This window comes from Patagioenas fasciata, chromosome 7 (genome assembly GCF_037038585.1).
Source record: "Patagioenas fasciata isolate bPatFas1 chromosome 7, bPatFas1.hap1, whole genome shotgun sequence".
In the NCBI taxonomy this organism is placed as follows: domain Eukaryota; kingdom Metazoa; phylum Chordata; class Aves; order Columbiformes; family Columbidae; genus Patagioenas; species Patagioenas fasciata.
Genome location: NC_092526.1, coordinates 36,690,245 through 36,709,705, shown reverse-complemented (window position 1 = coordinate 36,709,705; position 19,461 = coordinate 36,690,245). Strand labels below are relative to the sequence as shown.

The window sequence follows — 19,461 nt, the reverse complement described above, 5'->3', positions numbered from 1 at the left end:
AGCAATGAACACGTATGGTAAGTACTCTTACTTTATTCTCCAGAGTGTTCTCTAGCTCGTGCTGGAGCCTCTTCATCTGCTCATTCAAGTGATCGATTTCTTGATTCTTTTCTTCAAGTAGTGCTTGTGGGAATGACAAAGCTGAGGAATCGCTAATACCCAGGTCCTGATTTTCCTTCACATGAAGTTTTGCTAGTTCCTCCTGATCAGAAAAAACAGCAATCTTATTAGAAAGGATTTACTTTCTCTCCCAACCTAATGGCAGAACAGAATCAAGGGCTTTACTCTCCTCCTTGCTATGATGTTAAAGAACTCAAGAACCCAATGCCAGCTACTTTGTTTAGATTTATACCACTGGATTATATTGCTGCAACATTTCTCAGCTTTCAAGGTAAGAGATGAACACTCTACTTGCCAGACTGACAGCCAAACCACTTTCTAACTCGTAGCATTTGCTATGGCTGCGGAGGCCAGGAATAGTGTTGTCACGCTTTTGTGTGTATTTCATAACCTGTCAGGGCCAGAACAAAGCCAAGCTTTTTGTTTACATCTAATGATTGTAGATGATAAAGCCATGAGCATGAATCTAGAGTATAGGGGTTGTTTTGTTCTACGATAACCAGCATTAGCCTTGTAACAGTATCGCAATATTCCCTTGACAAGACAAACTAAGCATGTGTTAATAACATCAGGAGATGAAAACCGCAACACTCAAGAAAGGAGGTCTCTGAAGTTTCAGCTGGTGCCCACTAAAGCTTAGGAAGCCTACCTTCAAGTGTGCGTTCTCTAACTGAAGCTGGCTGATCCTGGAAGTGCTGAGGTTCTTTTGCATCTCTAACTGAATGTTCAGCTGCAATATCTCCTCGTTTTTACTGATCAAATTATCTTTACATTGTTCTAGTTGGTCTAACAAGCTTGCAATCTAAAAAATGAAGAAGAAAATGCATTGTTTCAATTAAGTCCTCCTATTTAAGCAGAAAAGATAAAAATTCATCGCCTTATTTACTTAGAACAAGTAACTTGAAGAAACTCTATGATTTAAACTCTCTCTAATCAGTTTGCATTAATAAAATACTTGAGACTTAAAAAGAGTAAGAAGCTAGTGTCCAGCTGCTCAGAGAAAATGCGTTGATCTATGTTCTGAACAATCAAGGCTTGACTACTGCTGTAATTTGACATGACACTTGGCAAAACTTTAGCATTTGATGTCTAATGTAATCACAAGCTGTTAACATAATCACATTTACTACAACATTAGTCACCGGGTTTTTTGAATGGCTTCAATTCCCAGCTACAAGTTTGCACAAAATGTTTCTGCGATTACGCGAGTGACTGGAAAGTCCACAGGACCCTGCTACAAGTCCTACCTCTCTCTCCTTCGTTTGCAGGGCTTCCTGCTCTGCTTGCAACTGTTCCTTCAGCACGGGGGCAGAACCGGCGTCCGCTGGCACCCTGTGCCTTGCTTCGTCCAATTTAGACTGTAGGGCTGAAATCTGGATCAGGTTATTGTACTGTTGCTGTTGCAATGCCTCTTTATCCTGCAAAATATTTTGGGGTTTGTATTAAAATTAATTGTTGGCAATATACATATCCACCTAACCAGAACAATCCTGCCTAAATACTTCATTATCCCTGACTAACCCCAGTACAAGAAGAAAGATACATAATCCCAATGGCCTATAAAGAAACAGGAATGCAAAACAACTGAATGCTTTTAGCTCGCTTAAGTCTTCATCCCTTTATTTTTTCTAATCCAAGTTTAACAACTTCTGAAAATTTAGTAGTCAGTGATAAATAATACTTCATCAGTTACAGGGCATTTTATATGTTTAATAACCTAAACATCTTGTTCTTGTAGCCATTTGCAAATCTGTTATGATACCATATACTTGCCAAGCTAAATTTAGGAGGTGGAGACTTAAATTAAGAGATAGAGAGTTTTGGGTAGGTCGAAAACCTGCTACAAAAACATCATGTTAATTCCGAATGTGAAGTACCAGCGCTAAGTTTCAGTTGGATCTGTGGTCTGTCAAGCTACCATGGTTTATTTCATTGTTTTAAAACTCCTTTGGTCCTGTTTCTCTCACAGTCCTCCTCAGAAGCTCCAAGGAGGAAAGCTTTACTTGGGAAGCCATTGAAACAGCACACATACATATATGTACTTAATTCAATAAAGGAAAGCTGGACAAGAAACCTAAGGCAGTAACTGCTGTTCAACACTTATTCTGCCCATAGCTCAATACACATGCCTCTAACACATGGGTTAGACAAATGATCTGCCAAAATATCATCTAAAATCTGACCATCTTTAATCAAAGAGAACTAAGACCCAGAGTACATGGATAGCATTTTCTGATCTTAAAATGAAAGAAGTGTCAATTAAAATCATGACAAAGTTAACGCTGCATCACAGCATCAAAACAGCAGGTCCAAGAACAGGTATTTGACACAGTTGTCCAGACCTTCAGAGCTCAGGTACAAAGCTGTGGCAGGATAAAAAACAAGTGTAATAATTATGAAAGCATCACCTGCACTTGTTTGGATAGGAAGGCACCTATGACAGAAATATTTTTGTTTGTCCTCAAGGGAGAAATGAAAACTCTCCTTCTTGTCATCACATGAAATCTATGACATTCGCCAGCCCCTCAGGCATCCTGCTGTGTATGAGAGGACACGCATAACAACAAAACCCAAGAAACAGCAGTGCTTATCTCTGTGTTTTATATCAGCCAAAAATAAGATTACCCACACCATTCTAAAGCTCATCTTGATCACTGACAGCCTCCAGTAACACTGTACAAATCCAGACTTTCTTCACAAAAAGATACCGTTCCATATTCAAAATTACTCTTTTCAGACCTGTTTCTTATTAATGCCAGTCTCCATCATCTGCAATACTTATATTTTTTGTTGGAATGTTGGGGGACAATAAATATTCATAGTTGCCATTCCCATCAAGTGTATTCTTACAGAAAAATTTCCTGACATGCAATCATTCTTAGAGTTCTGTTGGCACTTATTTAATATACAAAATTGCTTCAAGACAAGCAATTACAATGGCTATAGTTGGCAAATGGAATAGTATAATCTTGTTTAAAGCTGATTAATTAGTTTATTGGAACAAAGAAAACAAACAAACAAATACTCTGCATTTGGCTTATTTAGAATTTTTAAGAAAGAAGCGTTTCCTGATGCACATTCAGATGGATAAAAGAATGTTGTGAATTTGCATGGGTAAAGAAAGTCAGTTTAACAGAAAGATGTGATTTCAGAACACAAAAACAACTGGTCAACAGCAGTACCACAGTCTCCATCCATCCCAGGAGAAGCCAGTGGGCACAACTTGTGTGTGTTTGGATAAAAATCACAGAAAAGCTTAAGCTGGGAAGGTTCTTGAGAGCTCGCTGGTCCAACCTCGAACTCCAACCAGAAACAACCTGGGTCTGCTCAGGGCCCTCAACAGCCAAATTCTGAACATCTCCAAGTCAGAGATACCACTGCCACTCTGAGCCCCTTTTACAACACTCACCTGCCCCCAATGTGACCATCTCGCCCTACTATTTAATTGGAATTTTCCTCGTTGGAGTTTACGCTCATATCTTCTCATTCTTTCACTGTGCACCTCCAAGTCTGACTCTGTCTCCTCTATAACCTCATATTATGTAGTTGTAGCCAACGGTATGATCTCCACAAAGCTAAATAAACCCTGTTCTCTCAGCCTTCCCTTGAATATAATTTTCTGGAACTCCTCTGATCATCTCGATGGTCCTTCACTGGACTCACTCCAGCACAACTATGTCTATCTTCCAAGCAGTTCTCCAAATACAGTTTCTCAAGTGCCAAACAGACAGGAATACTAATAGCTAATAAATGACAACTGGCTGGTCTATATCACATCAGCTGAAGCTAAAAGAAAAAACATTTTGTTCAATATTTTTTAAAAGAAAAAATAATGGAAGCAAATATTTACGGAAGTAGCAATTAAACTAATAGATTTAGTTTAGATCGTGCCATTCTCAAATCTTCCGACTCAGATACACCAACAATATTTAATCAAAGAAAACTGCTGGGAGGAAACCAAAACATTTGGTTTAATAGGGTAGAAAAAGTTACTCAAGATGTTTGGTAAGAGACAAATACTTTTCCTAAATGGAATGTAATTCTTAACTCTAAGCTGTGATTCAATCCCCAGTAGTAAGGAAGCACTAAAAATTTCAGAGTATGGCAAACAGATCTGGCTCCAAAGACACAGAGCAAGAAGAGCTACCAATTAAGATAATATGATTCTAAACACAGCTAATTACTGAAGACCCAGGATATTTAACATTCAGTAACACTATCTTCTCAGGAACTTCCAGACAAACAAAAGAGCAGCTCTGATCCACGTGAAGACGACAACTGTCAAAAAGCAGTCTCTAAATTCAGCTTATAGACCATAAAACCAGACTTTGCATAAAGCTCTGGCTTTAGTACCTGCCATTAATACAACAGTTTAACTCACCACTGGGTGCCAGTGAGAGTCTCAAACAACACTAACACAGGCAGTGATGACACTGTCTGTGCAATGCCACTCCCATTTAAATAAGGATTTAGAAATTACTTGTTTTAATTCCGTTTCCACTTTCTTCATTTTTTGCAGCTGTTGTTCCAAGCCGTGTACAGTCTTTGAGACCTCAGCACCGCTCCGCTCCAGCTCTCGTATCTGCGCCAGCAGCTTTTCTATCTCTTTATCACGAGCTGTAATTTCTTGGTGTTTTTGCTCCTTTTCTAATAAGAGCTTATTGTAATCATCCATCTTCTCCTTTATTTCTGTTTGCAAAGATTCCACCTATACAGAAATCACATTATACGGATATTCAGGCAATATAACAAATTTCAAATTGGGAGCAAGAGAAATTTCATGGCAAAGCAGGTGGAGTTTTACTATGGACTAAACTATGCTAAAATCCCAGATGAAAGTAAAACAGACGTGGACAGAAAGGATGAAAAAGTAACTTTCTGAAATCTTGTTTTCCAAATGCAGCAGTTCTTAAATACACATTTGATTCATTTATCTTAATACTTGCGGTATTCTAGTGAAGTGCGGAATGAAGGTGTTTTCTCACAGCCCAATGTTCACCAAAAGGGGCCTTGTGGCGTGTGGGTTTTGTTTGGTTGGTTTTATTTGTTGCTGTGTTTGGTTTTTGTTTGTTTTGTTGGGGTTTTTTTGTGCTTCTTTTTAAGATTAAAAAACTGCAAGGTTACTTAAAATATTACTAATAATATTAGATGTATTTTTGTAACCTCAGAACCCTTTCCCAGTACTTCAGAGAATTCCAGTTAAAAAGAAGATACTAAGAACTGAAAGATAAATACGCAACGTAGCATACTTCATGCCTGCAAATCAGAGAGATTCACAGTGGTCAACATAGAACAGGTACTCTTTTTCCAATATATGAAGAGGATATTGCAATTGAGCTCACTGAGATCCAATCGTGCAGAGCTGCAGGAAAACTGTCACTCATTCATCCCAGTAATTAACATGAAGAGAAGACTCGGAGCTTTGGTGGGTAGTAAACGCAGGAAAGAACCAAGTGTGACAGACAGACTAAGTGATAAAGTCATTAATCACACTGAAAGCAAGCTCAGCTAGGAAAGCAATGGGAAGCCTTCTACAGGAGAAATAATTTGATCAAGGAGCAAGGAAGATGAGAGTTTACAAAACAAATGCCTTGTTCATCAATAAGTGCCTGAATTTATGCAAATTATACTTTGATATTATAAAAGTTCTTTGTATTAATATAGAACTTTACATCCTCAAAGTATTGTGCAGATGTTACTAAAGCAGAAAAACACCCTCTAGCAAAATACAGAATAATAGATTTAATTTAGTCAAATTAATAAGCATGGAGGGAATCACAGACTAGCTAAGAATACCAAAAGTGATTAACATTACATTTGCAACTGCTTACAGGCACATATACATTCCCTTAATTATGTACATATCTTATTCCCTTCTCATCAGCAATTATTCAGCCATTAAGAATAACACAGGCCTCACAGAAAAGCCCTTCTGTATAGAAGAATCTTTTAGAAGTCCAGTACTTCCTAATTCTACGAAACTGGCATAATTCAGAGTCCCAGACACTATGACACTTTATGCATGAAAAGTGTCTTTTTTAACACCCAGTTGCTAGAAATCTGGTGCTGCAATTCTGTAGCTAAGGAGACACTTTCACAACCCTCACCCTCACGGCATCATCTCATATGGAAGCTCCCAGTGCCAGTCAGCACTCTCTTCACTAAATAATCCTACTCACGTATTCCTTGAGCCTAGAGAGCAGCAGAGAGAACAACTATGAATTTGTTATAACTCCGACAGGCAGAAATTAGTTCAAGTGAACTGAATTGTTTCAGAGCGAGTTCATTACAGCTGCATTAAACATTCTACAAGAACTGTTTAAGTCCTGACATCTTGGCCCAGATCGCACGTGTGCCTCGCCCTACCCACAAATGCTTCTTGCTTAGTTAAGTTCCTTGTGTGCCTTCCTCCAATTAATTTGTAATCCTTTCTGAGAGAGATTGCAAAATTACAGCTGCTTGTCTAAATTTTTTCAGGTCCTCCTCCTTACTAGGCCACAATCACACTAGTAAATAGTAACTGCCATCCATCTAACACCTGGGATAGAAAGCAAGCTGTGGTCTTAACAGTTTGAAGTATTTTGAATAACCTGACATATATCCTTTATGATTCTGCCACAGATTCCTACCTTCTGGGTGCAAACAGATCTTCAACAAGTCATGTGGCCTTCAAAACAAAACCTTTGCCATTCTTCTTCTGATCTTTGCCACGGTGTAAATAACACGTAGGCTTCGTGTGTTATATACTCAGAAAATCTTAATGCCAGGTAATGGCATTCATGCAAATGAAAATCCGAGACTAATGCAGAATGACACGTAATCACTCTGCTGCTTAAGAAGCTTAATGACATCCCATCAGACATTACAGAAGGTAAGTGACAATCGGGTGCCCTCCAGCATGGAATAGTCACTATCAAAGATTCAGTTGTTTCTAAAAGATTTGCCTCTCCAACACTGAGGTACACAGTTTCATAAACTGTACCTAAATTAACGGATGGAAATGAAATCAAGTAGTACACACATTGACATATAAGAGCAGGGCCACAAAAAAAGCTGAAGGGCAAGGCACAGTGTATCATGTATCATCGTGCTTCCATTATCTTTGTTTCATACTCCTTTCATGTCAAAAAACTCTTTTACAGTAACTGCCTGTAATGCATCTGAGCAACAAACCAGGGGAATGAAGCACTTATGTACAGGAAATTAAATGGAAAGCAATTCCTCACTCCCTGCAAGAATCCTGCCATCCTAAAACACGTATCCTTTTCTCCAAGTCAAGCTGGAGTAGACCTGACATATCAAGAACAGGAAAAGAAAGCCAAAGCAGATCTAATTAACAGAAGAGATTGGAAAGAGAAGGAAAGAAAGGTTAAAGAGATGTTCATGCTGTTTTCCATACCTGTAGAATCAATTCATAGTTCTGTATAATGTTCATGTATGCGAAGAAAAAAAAAGGCAAGCAAAAGTTAATCTTTGAAACCCAGCAAACACATGAACATGTGAAAAAACAACTGATTCAAAACTTGAATAGGACAAGGCATGCAGACAAAGAACACATTGCAATCAGTGCACCTGGAAAAATTAAACATGTTTAGAACCCAGAAGTCATCTCTCAGGTGTACTCTGTAGAGCGGAGTGTCTGTATTGTTGTCTTTCCAAATTAATTTAAACCAGACCGTGGAAGTTTGCTGTAAAGCGCAGACAACATTTCTTGCTGTCTCCATAAGAAACAATGCAAGTACAATTTCACTACCTAAATGGAGTCCAGTCCGATGCAGGAAAAACCTGCTCTCTGTGTGACAACAGAGGGAAGCAAAGTCTCTGAAGAGCCAGGTCCCAAGGCAATATAAGTTTTTATATTTAAATGTAGTAAACAAATGCCTTTGGCCACTAAATGTGATTTTACTCACCCTATGCTCTCTGGGCTCTCCTGAAGTCTGTGGTTTTGCTGAAAGTTTTAACTGTTCCTCCAGTCTCTGAATTTCCTGCTGAAAATCATCACGTTCGTGTTCTCTTTCTACAGCTTGCTCCTGTGAACCCAGACAGAGATAATGAAAATCTTTCCTAAGCAGCTTTTCACTTCATTAAACTATTGAGTACAAGAAAAAACTCAGGTTTGTTTTTGTGATGAAGAAACTGTGCTCACTTAAAAATTATTAAGACCTTTTAGTAGTTGTGAAAGCATAGATAAAATTACAGGGAAAGACAAAAAACCAAACCCTTTTGGACTCCAACGTACATACAAACTACAGTTGGGAATTAAGGAAAAACTATCCTGTAATACGACAAAAAGGAAATTTTTTAACTACCTGTTTTCTTTTCCAAGACTAGAATACTAAGGTTTTAATTTAAAACAAAACAAAGTATCCCCTTTTAGGAAGCATCTTCCAAGTCTCAATCTCTGTATTTATCACCTCCAAAACCATGGAACCATGGTACCAAACTTGCTTACATCCATGAATTGCCGCTGGTTTTTAAGCTGTTTTTCAAGAACTTGAATTTGCTGTTTTAATTCGGCAACCTCCAGCAGCTGTGTAGCCAGGTCTTGATTACTGTGCAGCTGTTCCTCCAGTTCCACCTCCAAAACTTTCATCTGAGAGCGGAAGTTGGAATGGTCCTTCTCTGCCTGACATTGAAGCTCTAATTTCTCCTTTGTTAAAAATTCTACTTCCTTGAGTAGACCTGAATGAGAACACAAAAAAATAAAAGTTATCAGTGCAGGCTACAAAAATCAAATTGAGTTTAAGGGGAGATGAAATTCAGGTACTTTGCAGTGCATCAAAATAAAGAAAAATCTCCTGAGATGGTCTGTAAGAGACACAAAGGAGGTGTGATGCTTGACTGCCCACCGTGTTTCTGAAAGCCATCCCTGCTAAGACTACAGTACAATGTAGGACACAGGCATCTGTTCTCGATCCCAAAGTGGATCCTGGTTGGAGATATTCTGGGCACATCGGACGCTTTCACCTTCACCCCTGGAGACACCATAGTTCCAGGAATCCCTCTCTTGCCTGACGGGGAGTCCTTCAAATCCCCTCTTTGTCCTTGCCCTCCAAACCCCAGTTCTGCACTTCTGCCCTAGAAGCTCTTTCCAAAACACACCAGATCCTCAATTCTCCAAATTCATTCCATTCTAGATGTGCTCCAGCATTAAGTTTAAGACCCACACTCCACTTCCAGCCACCTAGTCTCATACCCATCCTTCCAACTGCCTCTTCCTTCACTATTCTATCCTTAAATCCTTGCCACCCCTTCCATCCCAGCCTTTCACTCTACTTCAAATCTCTTCCCAATCAAGCCAACCAACACTGAATTCTCAATCAATTCAGTTCTGAGGCTTTGAAAGGAAGAAACACCTGGGAAAAAGAGAGCACATACTTGCCCTATACAGACTGCAAAAGGAATATCGCAGTGTTATCCAGAGCTAATTTATATCTACAAATGGCATTTTCAATCAGTTGGATGCACTGAATACACTCTTTAGGAGACCCAAACTGAGACTCCACTGTGCATGCACTTGAAGCACAACTATTTTAATGTGAATATAGCTAAAAGTAACCTGAACACGAAAATAGAAGTCCAGCTATTTAGCATTGAAAACAACGTCCTGAAAGAGCTCGTTATTTTACTTTCAAACATTCCATTATTCATGTTAAATGTTTGCAGTCAGAGAAAAAGGTAAGTCTGATTCCAATAAGGACCTTAACAGGTCATCCAGCCCAGTCCTCAGAATGGGATAATGCCCTTTTCAAAGCACGATCAACTCAATCTGCATAATTCCTGTCTTAACACCTTTTTAAAGTTGCTGCTACAAAGCTTCGAAAACAAAACTGATATCACAGCCTCCTTACAACATCTTTTCTAGTGCTTCACTATCCACAGGTATTTAATTAAATTTCTAAACACTTTAAAATAAGCCAAGAAGATGATAAGTGTCACAAGCTTAGAATGATGCAATAACACTTACACTAAACATTGGGGAAAATGTCACCACAGTAAGGATAATGAAGCACTGGAACAGACTGTGCAAGGACTGTGAGGTCTCTAAAGATTAAAGAGGCTGGACAAAGAGAAAAAAGCAAAGCAGATTCTCTTTTGGGACAAAAAAAAAAAAAAAAATGAACTAAACGAGCTCTCTAGGTCCACAGCAACCCTGTGATTCCATGATTAGGTCACCTTGGTCCCTTACACTGTAGCAACCAACTGACGACAGTCTGAATTCCACTAAGAGACTGAATCACAGCCATAGCCCAACAGAGAATATCTTGTACTAAGTGCCGTGTTTTGCCAGGCAGGACATGGGAATAAAGCGGCACTCTATTGTACGTGCTTATACACGGTATGTACTGACCCCCTGAGAAAAGAACTGACTCTTCTGTGAAAACAAGCATAGGAATTTTTCCTTCTATATTCTAAGAAACACAGCCATTAACAAGTTGGTGGCTTCATTTTACCTTCAAAAGGAACACTTGCTTTCTAAAGAACAAAATACTGATTAGAGAAAATGGAAATAAACAGTCATGGTCACCTCCTCAGACAGAAATGCAAAAAAAGGGAAAATAAGTAATTAGGCTAACAGATTTTACATAGAATTGAAAACGTTTCACAGAAAGCAGGTATCAAATTTTGGCAATCTCAGTAAGTCTAATCTGAGCAATTATTTTTTTGTTTAAGCACATGTTCCCCAAGTGTATAAATACAATTTCAAGCAACATTAACAGACCATCAGATTTGTTTCTTTGTAGGGACAATCCTGTTGTTTATTAATGCTAATTCAAATCATGCAGTTGCACTTCGGTAATGCCCAGCACACTCCTCCCAGCTCCCAAGATCACCATTAGCAAATGCCAAGCTCCATTCTAAGTGCATTTTATTAGCGAGGCCATTCTACTCATATTAGTAGTCCACGTCAAAAAAGGGAGGAGGCATCAGCTTTTCAAGGATTAAGCCACGTCAATCAACTCCAAACAGTATAATTTTGGTTTAGCATATTTTCCACATACTACAGACAATTCCAAACCAGAGGAAAAGTACTACAGATGGCTGGGGTGGGGAAAAAGGGATGAATTTTAGGGCTCAGCACTTGCAGCATATGCAACTTTTCAGGTTCTAATGAGTTGCTGGCAAGAGCTAGGCTGCAGGTACCAAGAGAATGTCCATCCCCAAAACACCCACCAACCAGTCAGGTCAGACATTCCCTCTCATTGAGTGAGGGGAGCAGCAAATCTCAGGACAGCATGTGAAGTGGTTACCAAAAATATGTTGAATAAACTGAGTGTTTGAGGGAGATCTGAATGAACAAAAGGAATAAAGACCTAGCAACGGGCAAGACAACCCAGTGCAGCTTTTTAGCTCTAACTGGAATTTACCTCGATAATCCTTTTTCATTCACCTGAGGGATGTGAATGGCTCACACCCTTCTCAGGGGGAAAAAAAAAGGTTTAGAAAGAAGAGACAGTGAATATAGAATATGCAAGAGAACACATCTATGAATATGTACGTGCACACAAATAAAATTAATTTAAAAACATAATAAGAGAATGTTGTTTTGAGTAGACCACAAAACATAATCATGGTGGATATGAATTTATGAGATGTAAATGTTTGCTACTCAGGGGAAAAAAGAAAAAAAAGCATCTTTCAATTTGGCACCTACAAACTTCAGTCAAGCCTTAGTCAGTGTAAAACTCTGTGGATCCTTCTTGCTTGTTTTCGGTTTCATCTCTCCTCCCATAAGCAGCCTTCCTTATCATTCTGCTTCCCCCGTCTTCTTTCTGATCTACCTACCTATTCAATGACATTTCCCTAGTCTCCCTTACACTTTCTTCGGTTCTTGCTGTATTTTCTTAGCTCTCCATTTTACGTCATCTCATATTTTTTTTCTTTTTCTGCTCCTTTGCATTAATAATTTTAATAATTCACTGGGTATCACTGCAAGCTCACAACCGGCTCCATCCCCTCAAATGAAGGGGCACAATGCATTTCAAGTCTAACAGCATCAAAACTGCTTTTTTCTTTAATTTTTAGTAATTGAATTGAACATTGTTAGTTTTAGTCGTTTTCTGATGCATCACAGAAGTTGTAACATTTTTTTGGCAAGATACTAATAACCTCAATAATTTCTTAGGCCTATTCATGAAGTACTATTCCTCTTTGTTAAAATAAAACTATCAGTTCATTCACTCAAGTGTTACAGCAACACAAACCAGAAAAAAACCACACTCATCATTACAAACCTGAGCCTTCGTTTTGTGCTACACTAGCAATAGGTGCTCCTAGAAATCAAAACACAGACATGTACAATTCAATAGGACATTGTGATCCATTCCGTCCTACAAATCACTACAAATTCATATGTAATAAGGTAGCGCCTACCTTTTATTTGGCAAAAATGTACTTCATCTTTACTATGACATAAAGCTCCTGATCACATGTGTTGATCCATGTCTGTAACTGGACTAGAGCTACTATAGGAATGGTTTTACATTATAACCATGCGAGTTTGTTGCAACATTCTTGGCTAGTCATTTAGGCATTTTTTTTAAGACATTCAATATTATCGTTTTGCAATTTTCCCCAACAGAGATGGAATAATTAATGTCTCAACCTCCCCTTTTATTTCCTGCCAGAGGATTCAAAGCAGGATTCAGTCCAGCAGGACTCACTGGTACGGACTTACAGACTCTGTCACACATTTCCATGACACACAGATGTACTTGTGTTCAGCAACATCGTGGAATTACTTTGAGTTTCCTGTGGGACATATTTATTACTCAAGGCCATAATCACTGTTGCAAAGCAAGCACAACATGCATTTAGTTTTAGTTGCAGCCCCTGAATCTGTTTGTGTTCTGCTGCCTTTCCCTCGAGGAAGGGAGGTTTTCCCCTCGCCTCCTCCTCTGCTTACTGGGACAAACGAGCACGGACTCTGTAAACTGGGACAATTCGCACAACACCAGCATCCAATTTTCTCTTAAGTAAACAGTAAGATATTATTAAGATGTCATGTGAGACGTCAGAGATGGACACAACTTTCAATACTATGGTAACATATGAACTGTACATTCAATAGGGCCTGTTGCGATAGGACAAAGGGTAATGGTTTGAAACTGAAGACCGTAGATTCAGAATAGATATAAGAATTTTTTTTACAATGAAGGTGGTGAAACACTGGAGAGATGGTAGATGCTCCAACCCTGAAAACGTTCAAGGTCAGGCTGGACGCAGCTCTGAGCAACCTGATCTAGTTGCTGGTGACAGGGCTGGTAAGCAGGTCCTATGAGGAGCAGCTGAGGACTCTGGGTTGGTCCAGTTTAGAGAAAAGGAGGCTGAGGGGTGAGCTCATGGCTCTCTAGAGCTTCCTGGGAGGGAAAGTGGAGAGGGACATGCTGATGTTTTGTTCCTGGTATACAGTGATAGGACATGTGGGAATGGTTCAAAGCTGCACCAGGGGAGGTTCAGAGTGCACACTAGGAAGCATTTCTCTATCAAGAGGGTGGTCAAACACTGGAACAGGCTTCCTGGAGAGGTGGTCGATGCCAGAGGCCTGTCAATGTTTAAGGGGCATTTGGACAATGCCCTTAATAACATATTTAACTGTTGGTCAGCCCAGAAAAGGTCAAGCAGTTGGACCAGATGGTCATTGAAGGTTCCTTCCAACTGAAAGATTCTAGGTGAAGATGTCCCTACTCATTGCAGCAGTGTTGGACTAGATGACCTTTAAAGGTTCCCTCCAACCCAGACCATCCTATGATTTTATGTACAACATGAATAGTTTGATTGCACTACATTTGAAAGGTTGAGTGCAAAACAGAAGGATGGTGGCCCACAAGAGCAGGACAATGGTAGAGTCAAGAGTCAAAAGAGCAGTAAGGTGAAGAGAAGATGAGGTGGGAGGCAGACAAGAGCTGCAGAAGAATGATACAGCAGGACTGAAAGCAGTCAGGAGTTGAGAACAGAGGCTCCTAAGAAGTGGACAGATAATTGCAACATATAGACTGTGTCCAGTCAAACACACCCCTCCTATAGAATTCGGGTTGATATCCTGAAATCTAGAGTCTTTACATTCCTCTACTACTGACAATGGAGAAATTCACTAGAAAACTGTTTCTTGCTGTATTTTTATTTCTGACCTAAGCACACATTATGTACAGCTACCTGTTCTGTAGCCTGCTCAGGCTGTAAGGATCTATGGGACATAGCTGAAGCTGGCATCATGGTGACATAGCTGAGGGCAGCGTAATGTTGGCATTGGCAGAAACGGAAAGGCAGTGATCCCAAGTGATAACTGGAAGACGATACAGTAATAGAAGTACTAGAATTGAGGCTGCAAAATCAAGAAGTCAAACTATATAACGCTATTTAAATGATTCACAGATTCAAGCATAAGACAGTCTTGAGTTCCTGCATAGCACAAGTCACATAACATCTTATCTGAGCTTGGTTTGGTATTTCAGTGTCTGTCTTTGGCTTGCAGTGAGTCAGTCCTTACATACAAGTTTAAGATACTTGCCTCACCGTATCCTGTCCAGTCCCACTACCTCATTCAGCTTTTTCAACCCAGGTACTTTCTTTCAAAAATCTAAAAAGACTTGGAGCTTGGTTGTTAAAATCTTCTCATAGTCACCATTATTGATCATGTGTACGTGTTTTGACAGGACAAGGCTGGGGAGCAGGGGAAAAGCTTATGTATGAAACTTAAGTACATATCATCACCACAATTTTTTCATAATTTAATAATTCAAATGATCTTCCAGGAGTATTTTATTGCTTCCATCATTATTAAGCTCTCTCTTTAGTCCTGGAGGCAGTCAAAAGCCTTGAAGCTCCAACTCTTCTCTTTGACTGCCCTGTCAAATAACCAGCATTTCAGTTACTAACTAGGTGATAATTGTCTGTTGCAACTAACAACCCGTTGTTAATACACGCCTCTTATTTGCACAGACACCTCCTATTTCTAACTAAGCGTAAGACGACAGCAGTACTCTTCACTAACAGTAGTTCTTAGAAGCAAAGAACCAGCTGCTTTATTTTATTTCTGCTTCTACAGGACACCCCTGCAGCTCAGTCTGGTACAGAGGTCAGCTCGCTGGGTCACCAAACCAAAGGCTGAAGCACATTGCTGTGTGCCCTGACGGGAGACAATTTCACTTTCCACTAATAGTGTCACACACAGTCCTCACCGAGAATTGCTTGCTCCTGGGTTAGCTCCTGGAAACGTTCACGCATATTCTCCAGCTCCACAACAAGGCGACGCTCAGATTCCTCTTTCAGATTCAATGCCTCTTCCAGTGCAGCTTTTTCTGCAACATAGCCTTCGATAATGCCTAAAATCCCAAGTCACAAGGCAAATAAAGCAGTAGGCAAACTCATCTATTGGAAAAAAACAGCTTGAAAACATGAACAAACAATTTTGTGCAAACAACGGAAGATGTGCAAGATGACTTAAATTTACACTGTACCTAGGCTTTCTGAAGTATCTTAAGGAATAAAATGTACCAGTTAATAAAGTCTAACAGATTTTATGAGGCTGCAATGTCAAAAAACCTCTCCAAACACACAGAATGTATATAGGGATTGTGAAGCCTTGATGGTCTGTGATCACCTCCCAGCCTGATGCATCCTCTGCTGGCAGATGAAGTTCGAAGAAACAGAATCTCCAAAAAGTAGGATCAAGTGCTAGATTCAGAGCCCAAGAAATTCCGGAATAATTCAGAGAAAGGAAGGTAACAGGATGTCGGAAAGGCTAAATAAACCTAGAAGAGTGTGACTCAGAAGAGGAACAGAAAGCAGGTGCCATGATTAGGGAGAGAAGCTCAACTTGAAGGACAAGGGAACCCTCAAAGATTCTCTTGCACAAAGGAGAAGACCTGAAGTTGTAATCTTTAAGGGGGAGTTAGACTGACGATACGCAGTCTGTGATAACGCTGAGATCAGTCTCGGTGTGTCTCTTCTTACAGAATCTATTTATGCCTGCACTACCATGAAATATTGCTCTAGTTCATGCTGAACTCTTCAAAGTCATACAGGTGGGCTACTTTACACCAGGAATATATCTTTTCAATAATCCAAGCTCCCAAGTTGAGACATGCAGGAATGTAAACTGCTGATTTAAAGGTTAGGGTATTTTTCACGCGCAGTTAATGGTCTAAATGTAGGCCTAAGCACTACCACACTTGCCCGAGGGAAATGCAATTCTAATGAAGAGTTAAGCAGCAGATCTGCAAGAGAAGACTCAAGCTTCAACTAATTCAGTAATCTGAAAGGCAGAAAATGGATTATAGACAGGTAAATCAACAACAAAAGACACAAAAAGCATATCACAGAGATTTGGAGCCATGAGTTATGAGTAAATGCCACGGAAATCTCTTCCTATTGGTTTCATTTTCTTACCCTCTGCTTTATGAAGCTCTAGTGCCAGCTGATTCTTGGCCTCACTTTCCTCGCTGAGGCACTCGATAAGTTCCTGGTGCTGACTGACCACTTGGGCAGTTTCCTGATTCCGGCGGCTGAATTCTTCTTCAAACTGCGCATGGTTTTCATGCATTTTCTCCAGCTAAAAGGAAACCATTTCCCCTAGCATCAAATCTTGGATGCACACGCAATGTAACAATACTACAGACACTTAAAGAAAAACCTTCTTAATTTTTTAAAACATTTATGCATTAAGGTCCAGATTTGAGTTTCAATTTAGTACTAGGTTGACTTTGCCCAAAGCCCCTGGACACTTCAGTTACTCACTGTACTCACATCCCTACGTTTTTGCCACAAATCTTACTTAAGCATAAGTTTCTTTATTGCACATAAAAAGGGATTCCTCTCTGTTGGCTAAACTCTCAGCTTGACACTTCCTGAACCACTTGAAATTCAAAGCATCCTTGCACCTAAATCCTTCAAGAGATCCAGTGAAGTCAGTACATTACCATTTTCCAAGGTATGGCCCCAGTTCTCTGAGACAATATGCATCTTGCGCTCCTATGTGGGCTTATTTCCTCAACACATGAACTACTGTAGCACTGAATTCAGTTCTGTAAATATCTACAGTACTCAGGCATCTACCTCACAATTTACAACTTCCCTTTGCAAAGCTGAATGTCTAGGCGCCGCAAAACTCAGCATGGAAACACATTCGTTTATGATATTGAGTTCAGCTCCTTTTACCACAACTAAGCCATACATGATTACAAGTATGTTTGCTTGCTGCTACCTGCATATTTCCAAAACATTTTAACATGGGGCTGAGTTTTCTTGAACCTCCTTATCAATGTTGAAGCATTGATGTGAAATGCAATAAAAAAAACCCCTCGAAAACCCTTAACTCTTATTCTCTCAAAGTTACCAAATGCACCTAAAATCCGAATTTAAATCTGCTTAAGGCAATGAACTTACAACCTTCCTACAGGATCTGCTAGGAAAAAAAAGTTGTTAAAGTCTCATTTATAAGAAAAAACAAAATAAGGGCAAAACCTTCACTGTAAGGCGTAGGGGATGCAGATGCCTCCCTATACTGGTAACTTGCTGTTTATTCAGCCAAAATCTGTTTCTTTTCAGTAGCCAGTCCTACAGGGTGCTAAATACACAAGCCTTAAAACAGATTTCACACTTTCTGTATAGATGTATCATTATACTGATTTAAAAGTTTTACTTGTTTAGTTGATTCTGTGACCAGGTCCAGAAGTCTCTCCACTGCAGTGCGCAAACGACGACCAGTTCTCAGTATCATTTCTTCATTTTCACTTGCCAGTTCTGGCTTTGCAAAAATACTTTCACATAAGTACTGGCTCAACTCAGGACCCTCGTAAGTCGCTGGAGACAACTGGCTGTGCTCTGTGAGGGTTTCATCAAGCAGCTCATCCACTGAAAACAAGGAAGCTATTTAAACACAGAAAAATGATACAGAACTGCCACTCAGGTAACAACTGACATCAGATGGTGACATTGGTTGGTCCTGAAGATGTATTATAAGATGAAAACTTGTAGACATCAATAACTCAGTGTTGACAAATCAAGAGAGTCTTGCACAACATCTGGAAATATTGTGCTATAGATCAGGGCCTGAAACTCATTCACCAAGTTCATCTTTCCTGCTCCATAATTTGTTCAGCCTTCTCCAGTAACGTTTTAGTATATCCAGTATTAAAATAATTAAAATGAAAGAACACTGACAGAAACTATCTTAACTGCAGAGCAACTTTGAAAGGGAAACAGAAAACACTGCAACAAGAGACAGCCCCTTTCTGAACCTCATCTCTATAAAAGGAATTTAAATGCTGTTTTTCAAGAATGTGAATTGACTACATCCAGTTATGCAGATCTATACTCACCTTTTCCTAGGTGATGCTTTTCTTTGGCTTTGAAATACTGCATGAATACCTTTTCTTCCATAATACTGTGACTTTCTCTAGAATCTCCAGAAGCCAGACTGTCATCAAGGCAAAGACCAATCTTGCTACAGATAAGGTCCTCAACAGCTATCGTGGCCTTCACCAACTCCATGAGCAATTTCATAAGATGCTCGTGAGATTCCTGCAGTTTTTTCCTAGAACAAGTGCATACCAAACACTTCAAAAATTACATGCGCTTTATTTGAAATGAACTTTGAACCTAGTGAAAGCCTGACAGTCTAAAATGGATATCTTGCCATAGTTTAACAGTTATCAGTGAAGACGACTCAGATGACCCACAAAAAAAACAAAGCCATTTTCACAGAGCAGGCTCAGCAAAGGACCCTTGTCCACTTCACAGTTAGATGGAAAGACTTACACACAAGTATTTTGGGTTTCCACATCTGTGGAGGCACCAGTAGAGAGAACACATCTATTACTATAGTATCTGCAACACCAAAATAACTAGGGGTGTTCTGGCAGAACAGACAATTTGTAATTATGAAAACATTTTAGTTTTATGAAAAACAGTAAGCTAGTTTATTAAAGATGAGAGAGTGAATTCAAAGACCACTAAGCATTACGTAAGCCAAGATGTACAAACCTTTCATCCTTGGACTGCTCAATATCAGATCTCAACATGGCCACCAAATTCCCTCCCTCCTGGTTTTCTCTGTCCCGCCGCTGAAGGAGCGTCTCCAGTTCAGAGTTGGTCTCCTCTATTTCATGGTTTAAAGACTCCACTTTCTTTTCCAGCTGTGGAAAACACAGGAACAACGCAACAAAGTCAATCATTTCGCCTAAACTACAAACTTCACCCAATGATCCTACCCTACATCACTTCATGTATATTCACGCAATCATCATCTACTGTTATGCAAATTTGCTTCTACAAGTACTAGAAATGAAGGACAGCAGAAAGACTACAAGCGAATGGTAGTTTTCTTCAGTTCTCCTT

At 39.6% G+C, this 19,461-nt stretch overlaps 1 protein-coding gene across 14 annotated transcripts in view; it reads right to left on the bottom strand.

The window, feature by feature from the left end:
- Window positions 1-19,461, bottom strand: part of PCNT (pericentrin) — an 85,121-nt gene that overhangs the window by 28,250 nt on the left and 37,410 nt on the right. For 6 of the 14 annotated variants that reach the window (XM_071811414.1, XM_071811421.1, XM_071811423.1 and 3 more), the window contains 13 exons: window positions 19,108-19,259; window positions 18,444-18,658; window positions 17,765-17,991; window positions 16,513-16,675; window positions 15,303-15,446; window positions 12,357-12,395; window positions 8,573-8,802; window positions 8,031-8,150; window positions 7,520-7,540; window positions 4,601-4,828; window positions 1,368-1,538; window positions 770-922; window positions 32-202 (listed from right to left, as the gene is read on the bottom strand). In XM_071811414.1, coding sequence (XP_071667515.1) covers window positions 32-202; window positions 770-922; window positions 1,368-1,538; window positions 4,601-4,828; window positions 7,520-7,540; window positions 8,031-8,150; window positions 8,573-8,802; window positions 12,357-12,395; window positions 15,303-15,446; window positions 16,513-16,675; window positions 17,765-17,991; window positions 18,444-18,658; window positions 19,108-19,259 — 2,034 coding nt within the window. The remainder of the gene's footprint in view (window positions 1-31; window positions 203-769; window positions 923-1,367; window positions 1,539-4,600; window positions 4,829-7,519; window positions 7,541-8,030; window positions 8,151-8,572; window positions 8,803-12,356; window positions 12,396-15,302; window positions 15,447-16,512; window positions 16,676-17,764; window positions 17,992-18,443; window positions 18,659-19,107; window positions 19,260-19,461) is intronic. The other 8 variants (XM_071811419.1, XM_071811427.1, XM_071811422.1 and 5 more) reach the window with 6 other exon arrangements.